General features: G+C 37.9%; 1 protein-coding gene across 3 annotated transcripts in view; it reads right to left on the reverse strand.

Moving 5' to 3' along the window:
- FNDC3A (fibronectin type III domain containing 3A) overlaps positions 1-12,881 on the reverse strand; it is a 237,681-nt gene that overhangs the window by 16,621 nt on the left and 208,179 nt on the right. For all 3 annotated transcript variants that reach the window (XM_063428709.1, XM_063428716.1, XM_063428722.1), the window contains 7 exons: positions 9,612-9,665; positions 7,865-7,989; positions 6,989-7,163; positions 5,439-5,525; positions 2,333-2,471; positions 1,816-1,884; positions 452-570 (listed from right to left, as the gene is read on the reverse strand). In XM_063428709.1, coding sequence (XP_063284779.1) covers positions 452-570; positions 1,816-1,884; positions 2,333-2,471; positions 5,439-5,525; positions 6,989-7,163; positions 7,865-7,989; positions 9,612-9,665 — 768 coding nt within the window. The remainder of the gene's footprint in view (positions 1-451; positions 571-1,815; positions 1,885-2,332; positions 2,472-5,438; positions 5,526-6,988; positions 7,164-7,864; positions 7,990-9,611; positions 9,666-12,881) is intronic.

The following is a 12,881-nucleotide window of genomic DNA, read 5'->3' on the forward strand; positions in this document are numbered from 1 at the left end:
AAACTATTTTTAACAGGAAGAAGAAACATGGATGAAGATTCATGGCCAAAACTAGAACTTTTCTTCCTTTTTTTTTTAATTGAAAAACCAAAAACTTTTAATAAAGTAACACTATAGAGGATGATTATCTAAAAATAGATCAGTAAGGCAGATGAAAGGCTCTCCAATAGGACTCCATAAGTTTGAAGCATACTAAGCAATGTAAGGGACGCAATGATTATTTGAATCCTTTTAGGATCTATAAAATAACTGTTCTACGAAGCTGCTGTCCTTTACTGTTGAATGATAGTATCTAAAGCATCCATTTTGCCGCCATCTTAACATTTTCTGTCAGCAATATGCATAACAAAATAATTAAAAAAATCCCCCCCCACCCCTACAAACTGAAAACAGTATGGACCATCCCGTTTCTTATGTATACTACAAGCCAAATAAAGCCTGTGAACATTACCGAGCTCTGTCCACCATCACTGACGCAATAAATACGCAGTCGGTAAGTAGATCCGGGGCTCAGATGGTCACACAGATGTTCTCGAGCGGTCCCACTGTATACAACGTCCCATTTGTTTCCTGAAAGATTAATCATTAATCCAGGGTCAATCGAGATACTTTTTTTTTTTTTCTTCAAACATTTCTTTGTGACGATCATGTTGGTTTCCTAGCTTCAATTAACGAGTGTTTCTGTGATTTGTTTAAAACATAACAAAACATCTAAGCTTGCAAATAGCTTCCTGGAGCAGATCTAATTAACTCCTAATCACAGGCTCCGAGAGCAACATTCATGAATTCACTGAGGTAAAACATTGCGCGCACTGTAAACATTTGTTATCTGCAACAATTTGTTTCTAATAAAATAGTTAATGTGGTCATCGACCTGATAATACACATTTAAACAATGTGCTTCTAGAAAGCCCCTGGTACAGTGCAACAACATAATAGAAAATGAAATGTAATTGGACATTAATCTTACTGAGGTTTGACGGCTGGGTTGGTTGTATAAACTAAGTCTGTAACCTGGTAAGCCATGTTAAGCCACAAACAGATGGTCCTCAGGAGACACATCATAAGCATGGATTCCAAGAACCACTCAATATCTCCATGCAGGACACGAGAGAATGGACCTGATGTCCTGCGACCTAATAATTACAACCGGTAATATCTTTTTTTCTTTTCCTCTTCCACCGGTCACTAAGGACGTTTGATTCTACACTTTTTGGGACCCAAAACACTACCTCTCTCATTCTTACACATTCAGATTCTAAATTGTTTTTGAGCTCCATAGATATAAAATAGTAATACACCAGTGTAGAAAATGTGTGTTTAAATACTGGAAATGGTTTTATTGTATATTACTTTTTAATTCGGTAAATGGCAATTAGTAGGATATAAAGTGATCTAACATGTTCTAGAATAGGCTTGCACTAGGCCACATGCCTACCAAAGTGACTCTCTTCCACCATTTTTGCATGGTTCTTTCAGGGTTTTGGGGGCTGTATTTTATTATTTTTTTTAATACAAGTTTACAAAAAAGAGACAGTCTCCCATGATGCCATTCACTAAACCTAAAATTGTTAAGAACTGACAAGGCAATTGCAAATTTTAGGCTAAAACAGAAAAAAAAAAAAACCTGAAAGTGGGATTTTTTTTTATTTTCCCACTTCTTGACCATGTTGGCATACAATTAGTCAATTCTGCATAAATCAAAGGTTTAGTGAATAAAACTAGAATCCATAATAAATAGCTCTTCTTAAAACATTTATATTAAATATACTTTTCTAAAAAATATGTAAATGTGAAAGTGTAATAACATGTTACCATTGGGGTCTTCAGACATTTCCACAAAATATTTAGTAATGGCTGCTCCTCCATTGTCCTTTGGCGGCTCTAATGAAAAAAAACAAACAAACAAAAAAAAAACAGTTTAGTTTGCTAGTTACACTAGTTCTGTTGTAAACCCAGGTGGATCCCAGTAATATTTTCTATGCGGGTCCCCACTGGTTGGATCACATTACTAGCCAATCCCTAGGCAGCTGACAGGGCTGGGACTAAAAAGGAACTTGGGCATTTATACTACACGGCAAGTCTCTTTAAGCATCTGAACCCCTCACGCAACAAGCCCCAGCCTCCACTTTAAACCTCACTCTCTTCTTTTAGATTGTGTGCACAATCCCTTAGCACTGACAAGTTCTGGCTGGGAACTAGAGGAAACCCAGAGCTACCTGAAACTTAGGAACCCCGGTGCAGGCTAGGATAAACAAATAGAGGATGAGCCAAGCATGCACAATAAATGATCTGTTTACCTATCCCAAACTAATATTTAAAAAGAACTTACCCCAAATTATACGGACATTCTGCGCATGCACTTTCCCTTTAACAGAAGGCTTTTGCGGTGCTCCTGGTTTGTCTGGACATGTGACAAACTCCACTGCTTCGCTTGGGCTGCTTTTACCTTCAGAGTTATAAGCAATAACCTAAAACAGCATTCATAAGAAGTACATTTTAGAAGTTTTTCTAAAACGTTACAACGTTACAAAAACTGTCTGAAAAGCTTCCAGAATTAAAGGGACACTATAGTCTCCTGAACAACTTCAGCTTAATGGAGCAGTTTTGGTGTATAGAACATGCCCCTGCAGCCTCACTGCTCAATCCTCTGCCATTTAGGAGTTAAATCCCTTTGTTTATGAACCATAGTCACACCTCCCTGCATGTGACTTGCACAGCCTTCCATAAACACTTCCTGTAAAGAGAGCTCTATTTAGGCTTTCTTTATTGCAAATTCTGTTTAATTAAGATTTTCTTATCCCCTGCTATGTTAATAGCTTGCTAGACCCTGCAAGAGCCTCCTGTATGTGATTAAAGTTCAATTTAGAGATTGAGATACAATTATTTAAGTTAAATTACATCTGTTTGAAAGTGAAACCAGTTTTTTTTTTCATACAGGCTCTGTCAATCATAGCCAGGGGAGATGTGGCTAGGGCTGCATAAACAGAAACAAAGTGATTTAACTCCTAAATGACAGTGAATTGAGCAGTGAAATTGCAGGGGAATGATCTATACACTAAAACTGCTTTATTTAGCTAAAGTAATTTAGGTGACTACAGTGTTCCTTTAACAGAATGTGTATGAGCAATGTATACCACTAGATTTAACGTGGTTCTTCTTTTAACCCTTCTTCAGCACAAACGTGGTCAGTCCATTCATAGTGATAATATCTTCGGGTTAGCTTAAATTTACAGCATACAAATGTTATAAATGCGGGTATATTAACACTTATGTCTGATGGTACATGTGACAGCCCTGGCCATCACTGGTATCAATGGAGTTACAGAAAACAGCATGTGTTGGTCGACATGTTCATGTGAATGCTTCTTCATGCTACACGTCATATCAATATGATGCTAGGATATAGGAGGTCACACCTTGTGACTTGTGCAACCTCCATCTGCCAAGCCCACATATTAATCCATATGAGTAGGACCTTTCATCTCAACAGAACTGCAAGTAGTTTGTGCTTGCTCAAAAGGCAAAAAGTTGCCAATCCCTCCACTTAAGATGATGTTACTATGAAAATTAATGTTCTACATTCAGTGCTATAATATGCATCACAAGTACAGTATAATTCTGACTGTGCCGTCAATTCTGATGGTCTTGTTTATTAAAAAAAATCATAACGTGCAAAACAACTGGCCTGCATTATGTCAGAAGTAATTTAAACGCTCCCACACATACATGTGTCACAAAATGCGGCAAAATGAATTAGAAGATGATGCGATTTGTGCTGTGATTAATATATTCCCAGAGTGACATGCCATCAACGTCTATTTAATTAATGCTACTATAAATATCCAGCCTGTAAGCCTCACAATGCATTAAGATATGTGTGCATCGACATAAGTTCCCTTTAGAGAGAACTGTGGAATCTTCTAATATAATTGTTCATAGAACACACATATTTACGGAGGTAAGTAGCGTAACCTCTCACTGTCTGACACATCTGAAGGGTCCTACCACATGGGCTATTCCTACTGGTCCTATCTAGCACAGTAAACAAGTATTAAAACTTGCCCGGCCCTTTACTTGTAATGCTCTTTTAGCCCTTAGTCCACGTGGGTTAACTTCCATAGTTCTATCCAGGCCCTCTTAGTACATATATGCCACACATTTGTTTTGAAGGGACACATGTTAACGTATGAATGCTCTAGCTACTCAAACAAGACTTCAGAGGGGCAGTTGTGTCAACTTCCAATTCTGTTCAGACACTTGGCTGAGATTTTAGAGTTCAATGACAGTACACTTTGCAAATGTGCTCTCTAAAACAGTCCTTTTCCAGTGAGTTTATAAATAATGTACTTTTTTTGTCATGGTATCTTGCATATTGGGCAGAATTAACAAAACAGCACATTCAAGTGATCGGCCAAATATGCATGAGTAGAGAGTGGAGTACACTTGTTATAGTATTTATGTGGTATATATCCTACTCTGTTATGCATACATCTATTTGTAGTGTCAAAGCCATCTACCTCCTAGCCTCTTATTAGTCTCACAATGCTCAAATTTAAATACTACAGTGCATTATGTGAATGCTCAATGGAATACTAAGAACCATAACCACTTCAACTTACTAAAAGTGGTGCATACAACAAATTTAAATGTGCAGACTTTAATATTTCCATAATTGTGTAAAACAATAAAAAGGTTGCACATTTATTTAAAGGTAATTTAAAAAAATAATAATTATATGGGTTACAAAAAAAAAGTGCAATTTTGGACTTAGAGTTTTCTTTTGGGCTTAGGATAAACATATTTTAGTAAAGCAACACCTGGAAATGTGTGGGGCAGTTAGCACAAATCCACTTAAGAAACAAGAACATCATTGTCTCAGCAGATTCGCTAGTTCGCAATTCCATTTCATTCAAAGTCATAATTTTCTTTTTGCATATTTTGCCTCTGGATTACTATTATCACACCTAACAAAATGTCTTGCATACAGTAATTGTTTAGAAATTGGTTTGTGTCATCAAATAATCTGATGTTGTTAAATGACTTCTCCGGTTATAAAAAGTGTTGTAAGTACTCCCTGCTAGTGTGACTTTCAGACTGTCTACATCCCATCCACAGTGAGACTCTGCATTCCATCAATCAACGAAGAGTAATTTTCTTGTACAAATGTCCATCAAATGGTCCCAACAACATGCCAGCACCTTATAGATCAGGTGTCTGGGAAAAAATATGTTGGTGTGAGCCACGGCAAACATTCACTACACCTCATTAACAGTCATGTTTTGTAATATTTCATAAGATATTTCTAGGAAGAAAGGAGTTATGTAATATTTTGGACAATCTACACAGTTTAATTTTACTTTGAGACTTACTACATCTATCTACAAAGGAACATCACATATATTTACTCAGGAAAGGAGAGTAATGGCAGCACTCACCCTAAACTTATACTTTGTACTACGCCGCAGGTTCTTTATCGTGTACGCAAGATCGTCCCCATTGTATTTTGGCTTAAACCCGTACCCCTGAAAAGATAAACATGACATATCTCACAGACTGTACAAGTGTGCCGCAGATAAATAATGATGTAAAATACTGCTATGCCTAATATATCAGATGCCTATTTATTTTTTTACAAGAAAAAGTAAACTAGCACATTAGATTAGTGAGATTTTTTTTATTCCTACATAGTACATATTCCTATTTACAAAACGGAAAAATTACGCTGTCTGACAAAATGTGTTTTTAGGTGTATACATTTGCAATAAAAAAAAATGTTGAGAAATGTGCTAAATTGTGTAACATAGCTTCTTCAGGTACATTCTCCTGATACAAAGGAGTAGGAAAGAGTTTGTTAATTTACGCCTTTTTCTTTTGGGCTATTAGTGCCTCAAATTTTCTTAAAAGTTTAGCTAATTCCCAATTTAGTGAATAACCCTGATACAAGTTAATTCACTGAAACAGAGATGAATTAAGACCAAATTAACTCAGGCTATTTTGCCACTCAATTATTTTGATCTGAATTTCACAATTCCTTTTTAATGTACTTATTATTGACTAAATCCCATTGACTAATCCATGCATAAAACAAATATTTTTAACCTTGAAAAATAACGCTTAAAAACATATTTTAATTCAGTTTGTCACAAATAGTAAGAATATTTAAAATACATATATCAAAATGACCAATGTGGCTATCCATGGCAGACACAAATATGCAAACTGGGAAAAAAAAAAAGCAGCCATTTTGTAACTAAAGTGTCTCTGCAGCCTTTAACTTGCTGTGACCTTGCCACAAACAATTAAAATGAGAGTTTTGCTCTTAAGAATGTATCTGCATGATCCCTGGGGATGGCATGTATACTCATGATTTAGGTTTCCATTACACCCAAGGGCATTATTGGAATCACAGTAAACGGGAGGGTTAGTTGGTCTATGACAATGAATTGTGCTGTCTACCTGTGTGGCTTCAGGAAGCATTGGCCATCTTGTTTGGCTCCTTACACAGAACTTGTGTCTTTCTACTTAATTTAGGGCATATAACCTAGTATATGCAACTCGAGGATGAGGTGTTTTTAATCTAAGTGTTGTCTTCACAATGAGAACCCTGTAGCTGTGCACAATGAAAATATCTCATCATGTGGTGAAAAACATTGTCTAGAATGATGTAGCATTCAATTCATGAGTTCAACCATAAACTTGAGTATCAACAAACAGTACAATGTTAGTCTACAGTATATTTGTTTACCTATACTTTACAAATTGAGTCAAACTGGAAGAATAAACATGCATTTTTCTTGCCTTGTGACTATAAAAATTATTTTAGCATCTAGTTATAGAATCAACATTTATAATTCAACTACTTTTCCCTGAAACAAACAACATTTAGCAAGTCGTGGAAGTCTACTTGAGAGCAAATAAAGAGATATGCCAAAGTAGAAAACAGAACGGAGAGTAACATATCAGCATTAGAGTTTACCGCACATACCGAGGTTTCCTCTTCCATTTCCAAAATATAAGAAATTCCTTCATCGGACGGTGTGCCTGAGGGTTTAGTCCACTGCAATGATAACCAACTAATTCCTGCTTTAATTAGTGTTGGACTTGCAGGCACAGTGGGGGCACTGCCTGATGTATAATATAGGACTTCTTCACTAAATCCACTGTGGACAGAATAGACAAATGTGAGCGTGAGCTTCATGGAAAGCAAAAAGAACAGGAAGAAACCTGCAAAACGTAAAATGGTTTTGTGTGCATGTTCTGTAAAGTACTCCCATCTACCAAATGATCTGGAGTTCAAAGGTGAATTATAGTAAAGTTTAAAATAATGCTTCCTGGACTTCAATTCATATTTAAGTTGTTTTTTTTCCCTATATAATCTGAATAAATGGTTTTTATAAAAGACCACCAGTGGAATATGAATTAATGGTTACAGATAAAATAGGGACAAAAAGTGGTCCATAATGAATGGCACGAGCTGTGCAGCTCTGATTGGTGGGGAAAAAGGTGCAGAGGGTGAAGGTGGAGATCAACTGTAGCAGAGATTGGGAGTCTGGAGAAGATAGAGGTTGGTGATAAGACATGGATAAGGTGGCAATTAAACATAATATTTAGTGTTGGATGAGACAATGGCGAGTGTTGCAGGAAAAATTACAAGACATGAGGCGGCATGTAACATTGAATGGGGTACTCTAAGCACCATTACCACTACTGAGGCACAAGAATGCTTTACTGCTTGACTGTCTTTTGTACGGTTGCATTATATAAGATTTAAACAATGAATATGCCGGGCTGCAATCTTAGTGAGTTACAATAGTCACCTTACTGTTGCTACTTTTGCATAAAGGAAATGGATATCACTCACCTCATACCCATGTCATTTTTTGCAGCAAGTCTGAATGTATATCCTGTTGCTGGTGACAGTTTGGTGACTCTAAACTGTTTTTGAAGCCCGTAGAAACACTGGCAGAATTCCTTAGTGCCTTTGCTCTAGAGAAAATGAATAGATAAATAATATTGTTCGTGGACAGGTACACCCCTCCGTTCTCATTCATGCCGAGATTGATTTGCTTGCAACTGAAACAATGAAGAAACTTTGTGTAGCAGATGTAATCCAGGCTGAATACTTTGACATTTAAGGAGTCTCCCCTCCCTGTATATAAGGACTTATGAGGGGGCTAGCAATAGGAACATTTAAATAAATAGGGGACATATGTTGTAAAGACATGAAGACAACTGGCATTAAAATAGGAAAACATGTGGGAAGCTGGCATTAACAGGGATGGAGAGGGAAATGGCATTAATAGGAAGATAGGATGGCTCCTGGCATTAAATACAAGGTAAGAAGCTGGCATTAATAGGGTGAAATCTCAAATCAATGAGAGCAGCTGTGACATTAATGGTATGTAACAGCTGGAATTAATAGGACATGGGTAGAGGGGCTTGAATGAGGCAGGAGTTGGCATTGATAACATTTTGGTAACTGGAATTAATCTTGTATGTATTTGACACTAATTGGATTATGTAGAACTGTATTAATGAAGTGCTTAATTCATGTCCATGCCCTTTATTGGATGTGTGTGTCACTGGTATACCTACACATATAAAGGAAGTCTCATTAAACAATCTACTGCACTCTGTGCTTTGAGGTTTGTATCGACTGTGCTAGGTCTCGTCTCTCGTGTATTAAGAACATTTTGTGTTTTAAAGGACCACTACAGGCACCCAGACCACTTCAGCTCAATGAAGTGGTCTGGGCGCCAGGTCCATCTAGGGTTAACCCTGCCTGCTGTAAACATAACAGTTTCAGAAAAACTTCTAGGTTTACATATGGGTTAATCCAGCCTCTAGTGGCTGTCTCATTGACAGCCGCTAGAGGCGCTTCCGCGCTTCTCACTGTGATTTTCACAGTGAGAAGACGCCAGCGTCTATAGGAAAGCATTGAGAAATGAAGCCCGATGCTGGAGAAAGGTAAGTGTTTAACCCCTTCCTCCAACTTCAGCCCGGCGGGATGGGGGCCATGAGGGTGGGGGCATCCTCAGGGTACTATGGTGCCAGGAAAACAAGTTTGTTTTCCTGGCACTATAGTGGTCCTTTAAAGAATTGTATCACGGTTGACTGGGGTGGGTACATTATTACTGCCAGATAGTATGTTTATTTCTGAAGGGCATGTGTATAAAAGGAGGCTGTTACAACACATAATCTGTGTAGTAATATTTACTCAGGGTGGACAATTTGTGTTTAGGCAGAGTGAATCTTTAAGGAGTTGGATTTCTGGAGTGTATTAATGTTTACTAGTTGTGTCAGGGTACAAACGGAGCAAATCTGTGTGACAGAAAGAGTGCATGTATTATGCTAACGTGAGGAGCTCCCCAGCATGTTTGTCCAACAAAATCTGACCATCCAAACCACAGAAAGAAACACCACTGATTGATACACAAAAGTCACGTTTAAAACACATCAGTAAACTATAAGGAATGTGGCAGAATTGTGTCCATAGTCCTTTGTTCCTCATACAGTTTTAGAGAGCTGTAAATATACAATATAGCTTGGAATAGATCACTAGAGTTGCTTAGGTGTTTATGTTGCATGGAAACAAGCTATTAACTTACTTCATCCCATTCCAGAAGATAATTTTGTATCTTTGAACCATTGTCACACGATGCCTAGGGAGATAAATGTGATAATTACAATTTTGAAAGAGAAGTAAAATAAATCAACAACACTCAGACAAGCACATTGTGTGTTATTTGACAACCAACAGAAAGATCACTAACGTGTCTTATAGAATTCTAAATTTTATTTTTAGGAAATTATATCCTCTTTAAAAAAAAAAAAAAAAAATTCTTATATTTGAAAGTTAGCAATAACCTGCACAGACTCAAAATGCTAAAATCATCCATGATTATTGCACAGTGCAGTTCCTTAGCCAGGATCTGAATATTTTTACGTCAGAATAGGTGTGGAGCTCTTAAGAGTAATATTTAAAATTAATGTCACCCATAATTGGTGCAGATAATGTGCGCCTTCAGGTAAGCATCAATTTATTTTAAACTTTGTCCAGGAAATTTATAAATGAAAGGGACACTATAGCATTAGCAGTACAAATCTGTATTCCCAATGCTATACAGAGCCTCCAGTACAGAGTCTCTCTTAACACTGTAGCACGCTCCACCCCACGTGATGTCATCCTGGAGCGTGCCTCCAGGATGACATTCCAATCCAATGCTCCACATAGAGGCACTGTAGATTCCTACACAAATCCACCATTGATTCGGTCATAGAGAATCATTCCATGCAATGATGACGTATGCATGTCTTCACGATATGCCTGGGTATGAGAGCCAGGAACTTGCAATCCCGGTTCCTCAATCCAGTCTTCAAAATGCTCCAAAATAAAAATTTTAAAAATTGCATTTTGGGGGCATATTACAGGGGGGGAACTACTACTGTAACGCACTATAACAACCTTGATTAGATTAAGCTGTTATAATGCATACAGTGTTCCTGCAAACATTTGTCACTTAAAGTGGCACTGTCATGCCAAACTTGCCTTTCCCCAATCTATTTCTCTTCACTCCCTCTGTCAGGATCTGTTCTTCATTTCTTCCTGTCTGCTCTAGTTTTCTTTAAAATATAAGACAAAGAAGGGCCTATTTGTCTTATGGAGGTTTTCTACGCCTGACCATCTATGACCAGCAGAGGAGCAAAATGTGCTCCGTTTCCTGTGGTCAAAGCAATTTCCCCACAATTCTCACCGTTTCTCTGTGATCTCACGATGCTTCATGTCAGAATTCCCGAACGTCCTGTCATTTTAGACAGAACGCCGGCGAAACTACTGAATTTCATCCTAACAGAATGAGAACAGCTTCTCCATTCGTGTTAGGACGCAATCAGGGACTTTGTTCGGTTCGGAATTTCATTTGAAGGAATACAATTCCGATCTATTCATGCCACGGCTGCAAGATCCACGGTATTAGGTTGGTCTTTCAGCCAAATGTACTAATACGAAGTAAAGATTACTTAGTATTAGTAAATTCTGCCTCTACTCGCTATATCGCCACTCCTCCTGAGCCCCCACCCGTGCAAGTGGGAGCTATTAGGCTGAAGGGGGGACCTAGCGTGTCTTCCCCCCCCAGCCCCCACCCATGAGTGGTGCGTGGGGGCCCAAAATGAAAATGGGGGGAAACTATCACCTCCATAGAGTAAAGGAGGACATGGGGAGCTTAGGAAGTGTAAAATGTATTTTTACATATTACAAGGCAGGAACTTCACGCCTTGTAATAAACCAAACGAACGAACAAAGAGGTCTTCCTGCATTCGTTTGAAATTTCTATTCATTTATTCGTCTTTCTGACGAATGAATGAATAGATTAAATTCCCATTCGCATGCCCAAGTGTTTAACTAGTGCTATCTAGTGTGGGCAGATGACGTGTCCCACAGGGACTTCATCTACCCACACAAAGATGGCGGCGCCCAGGACCTGGGTCCGGGCACAAAATAAAGATGCAAAAATAGTTGAGATGGGGGGCTTAGGTGGATTTGGGGGTGACTAGGGGGACAATTAGATGTAGTGGAGCCGGGAGGGAGGTGGAAAAAACCCGGATTCGGTCATGACAGTGCCGCTTTAAGTGTACCAAGTATATAGACAATGAGAATGGCATTTCACAATTCATAGAGCTTTAAGAGGTCTTAGTGTGACTTGCTCATCTCTGTGCCTATGGCAAAATGGTAAAGACTAAGGAAACTGTAGACAAGAGTAGAACAGCGACATCTAGCAATATTTTACATTACAGGTGCCATTTAATTATATATACATAGACTGTCATTCCAGTCTACCTTGGACCTGGCATGACAGAAGTAATGCAATTAAATACACACTGCACAGATAAGGCAGGAGGGAGGTGGCAACAAACAAGAGATGTAATGTATGATGTTACAGCCATTACACTAACTTAAAAGGGTTTAAAGGTCACACACAGTCATATTAGGAGTCAATGGGAATACTAAAAAAACATTAGTGTTCTTTGTTTTCTAAAAAAAATATTTAAAAAATCATTTAAAACTAAGTTTTAATTAAACACCAGGGCAGTTTTCCCATAGCAGCCCCTCCTCCGCTCATGGTGAGATGAGGACTAATGATCAGTGATGCCTCTTATACACCCGGTCCCAAATTATTATGCAAATTATATTTTTCTCATTTACCTAAATAATTGATGTAAATAACAGTCAGCATAATTCTCATCTTATCAACTATTAAGAGTGCAATTCAAATTTTATTGAACAAACCTCCTAATGATAACAGTATTTTTTTTTAAACATCAAAAAATTACTGTGCGTAATAATTTGGAACAGTGCATTGTAAGTTTCAAAACACTTTATAGGTTGAAACTGAAAATTGGAAGGAAGAACTGAAAATTGTCATTTGTTGTGTTTGCAGCATATTTACTGAAATCAAAAGCTATTTCAATCAAACTTATAACAACATTTTAACTTTTTAAACATTTTAACAGGCTACGTTACATTTCAACATAGGACCCCTTATTTGATAGCAGCTTCACAAGTCTTGCATCCATTGAACTTGTGAGTTTTTGGACAGTTTCTGCTTGAATTTGTTTGCAAGATGTCAGAATAGCCTCCCAGAGCTGCTGTTTGGATGTAAACTGCCTCTCACCCTCATAGATCTTTTGCTTGAGGATGCTCCAAAGGTTCTCAATAGGATTGAGGTCAATGGAGGATGGAGGCCACACCATGACTTTCTCTCCTTTTATCCCCATAGCAGCCACTGATGCAGAGATATTCTTTACAGCATGAGATGGTGCATTGTCATGCATGAAGATGATTTTATTACGGAAAGCAAAGTTCTTCCTTCTGTACCAGG

The sequence above is a fragment of the Pelobates fuscus genome, chromosome 1 (genome assembly GCF_036172605.1).
Source record: "Pelobates fuscus isolate aPelFus1 chromosome 1, aPelFus1.pri, whole genome shotgun sequence".
Classification (NCBI taxonomy): Eukaryota; Metazoa; Chordata; class Amphibia; order Anura; family Pelobatidae; genus Pelobates; species Pelobates fuscus.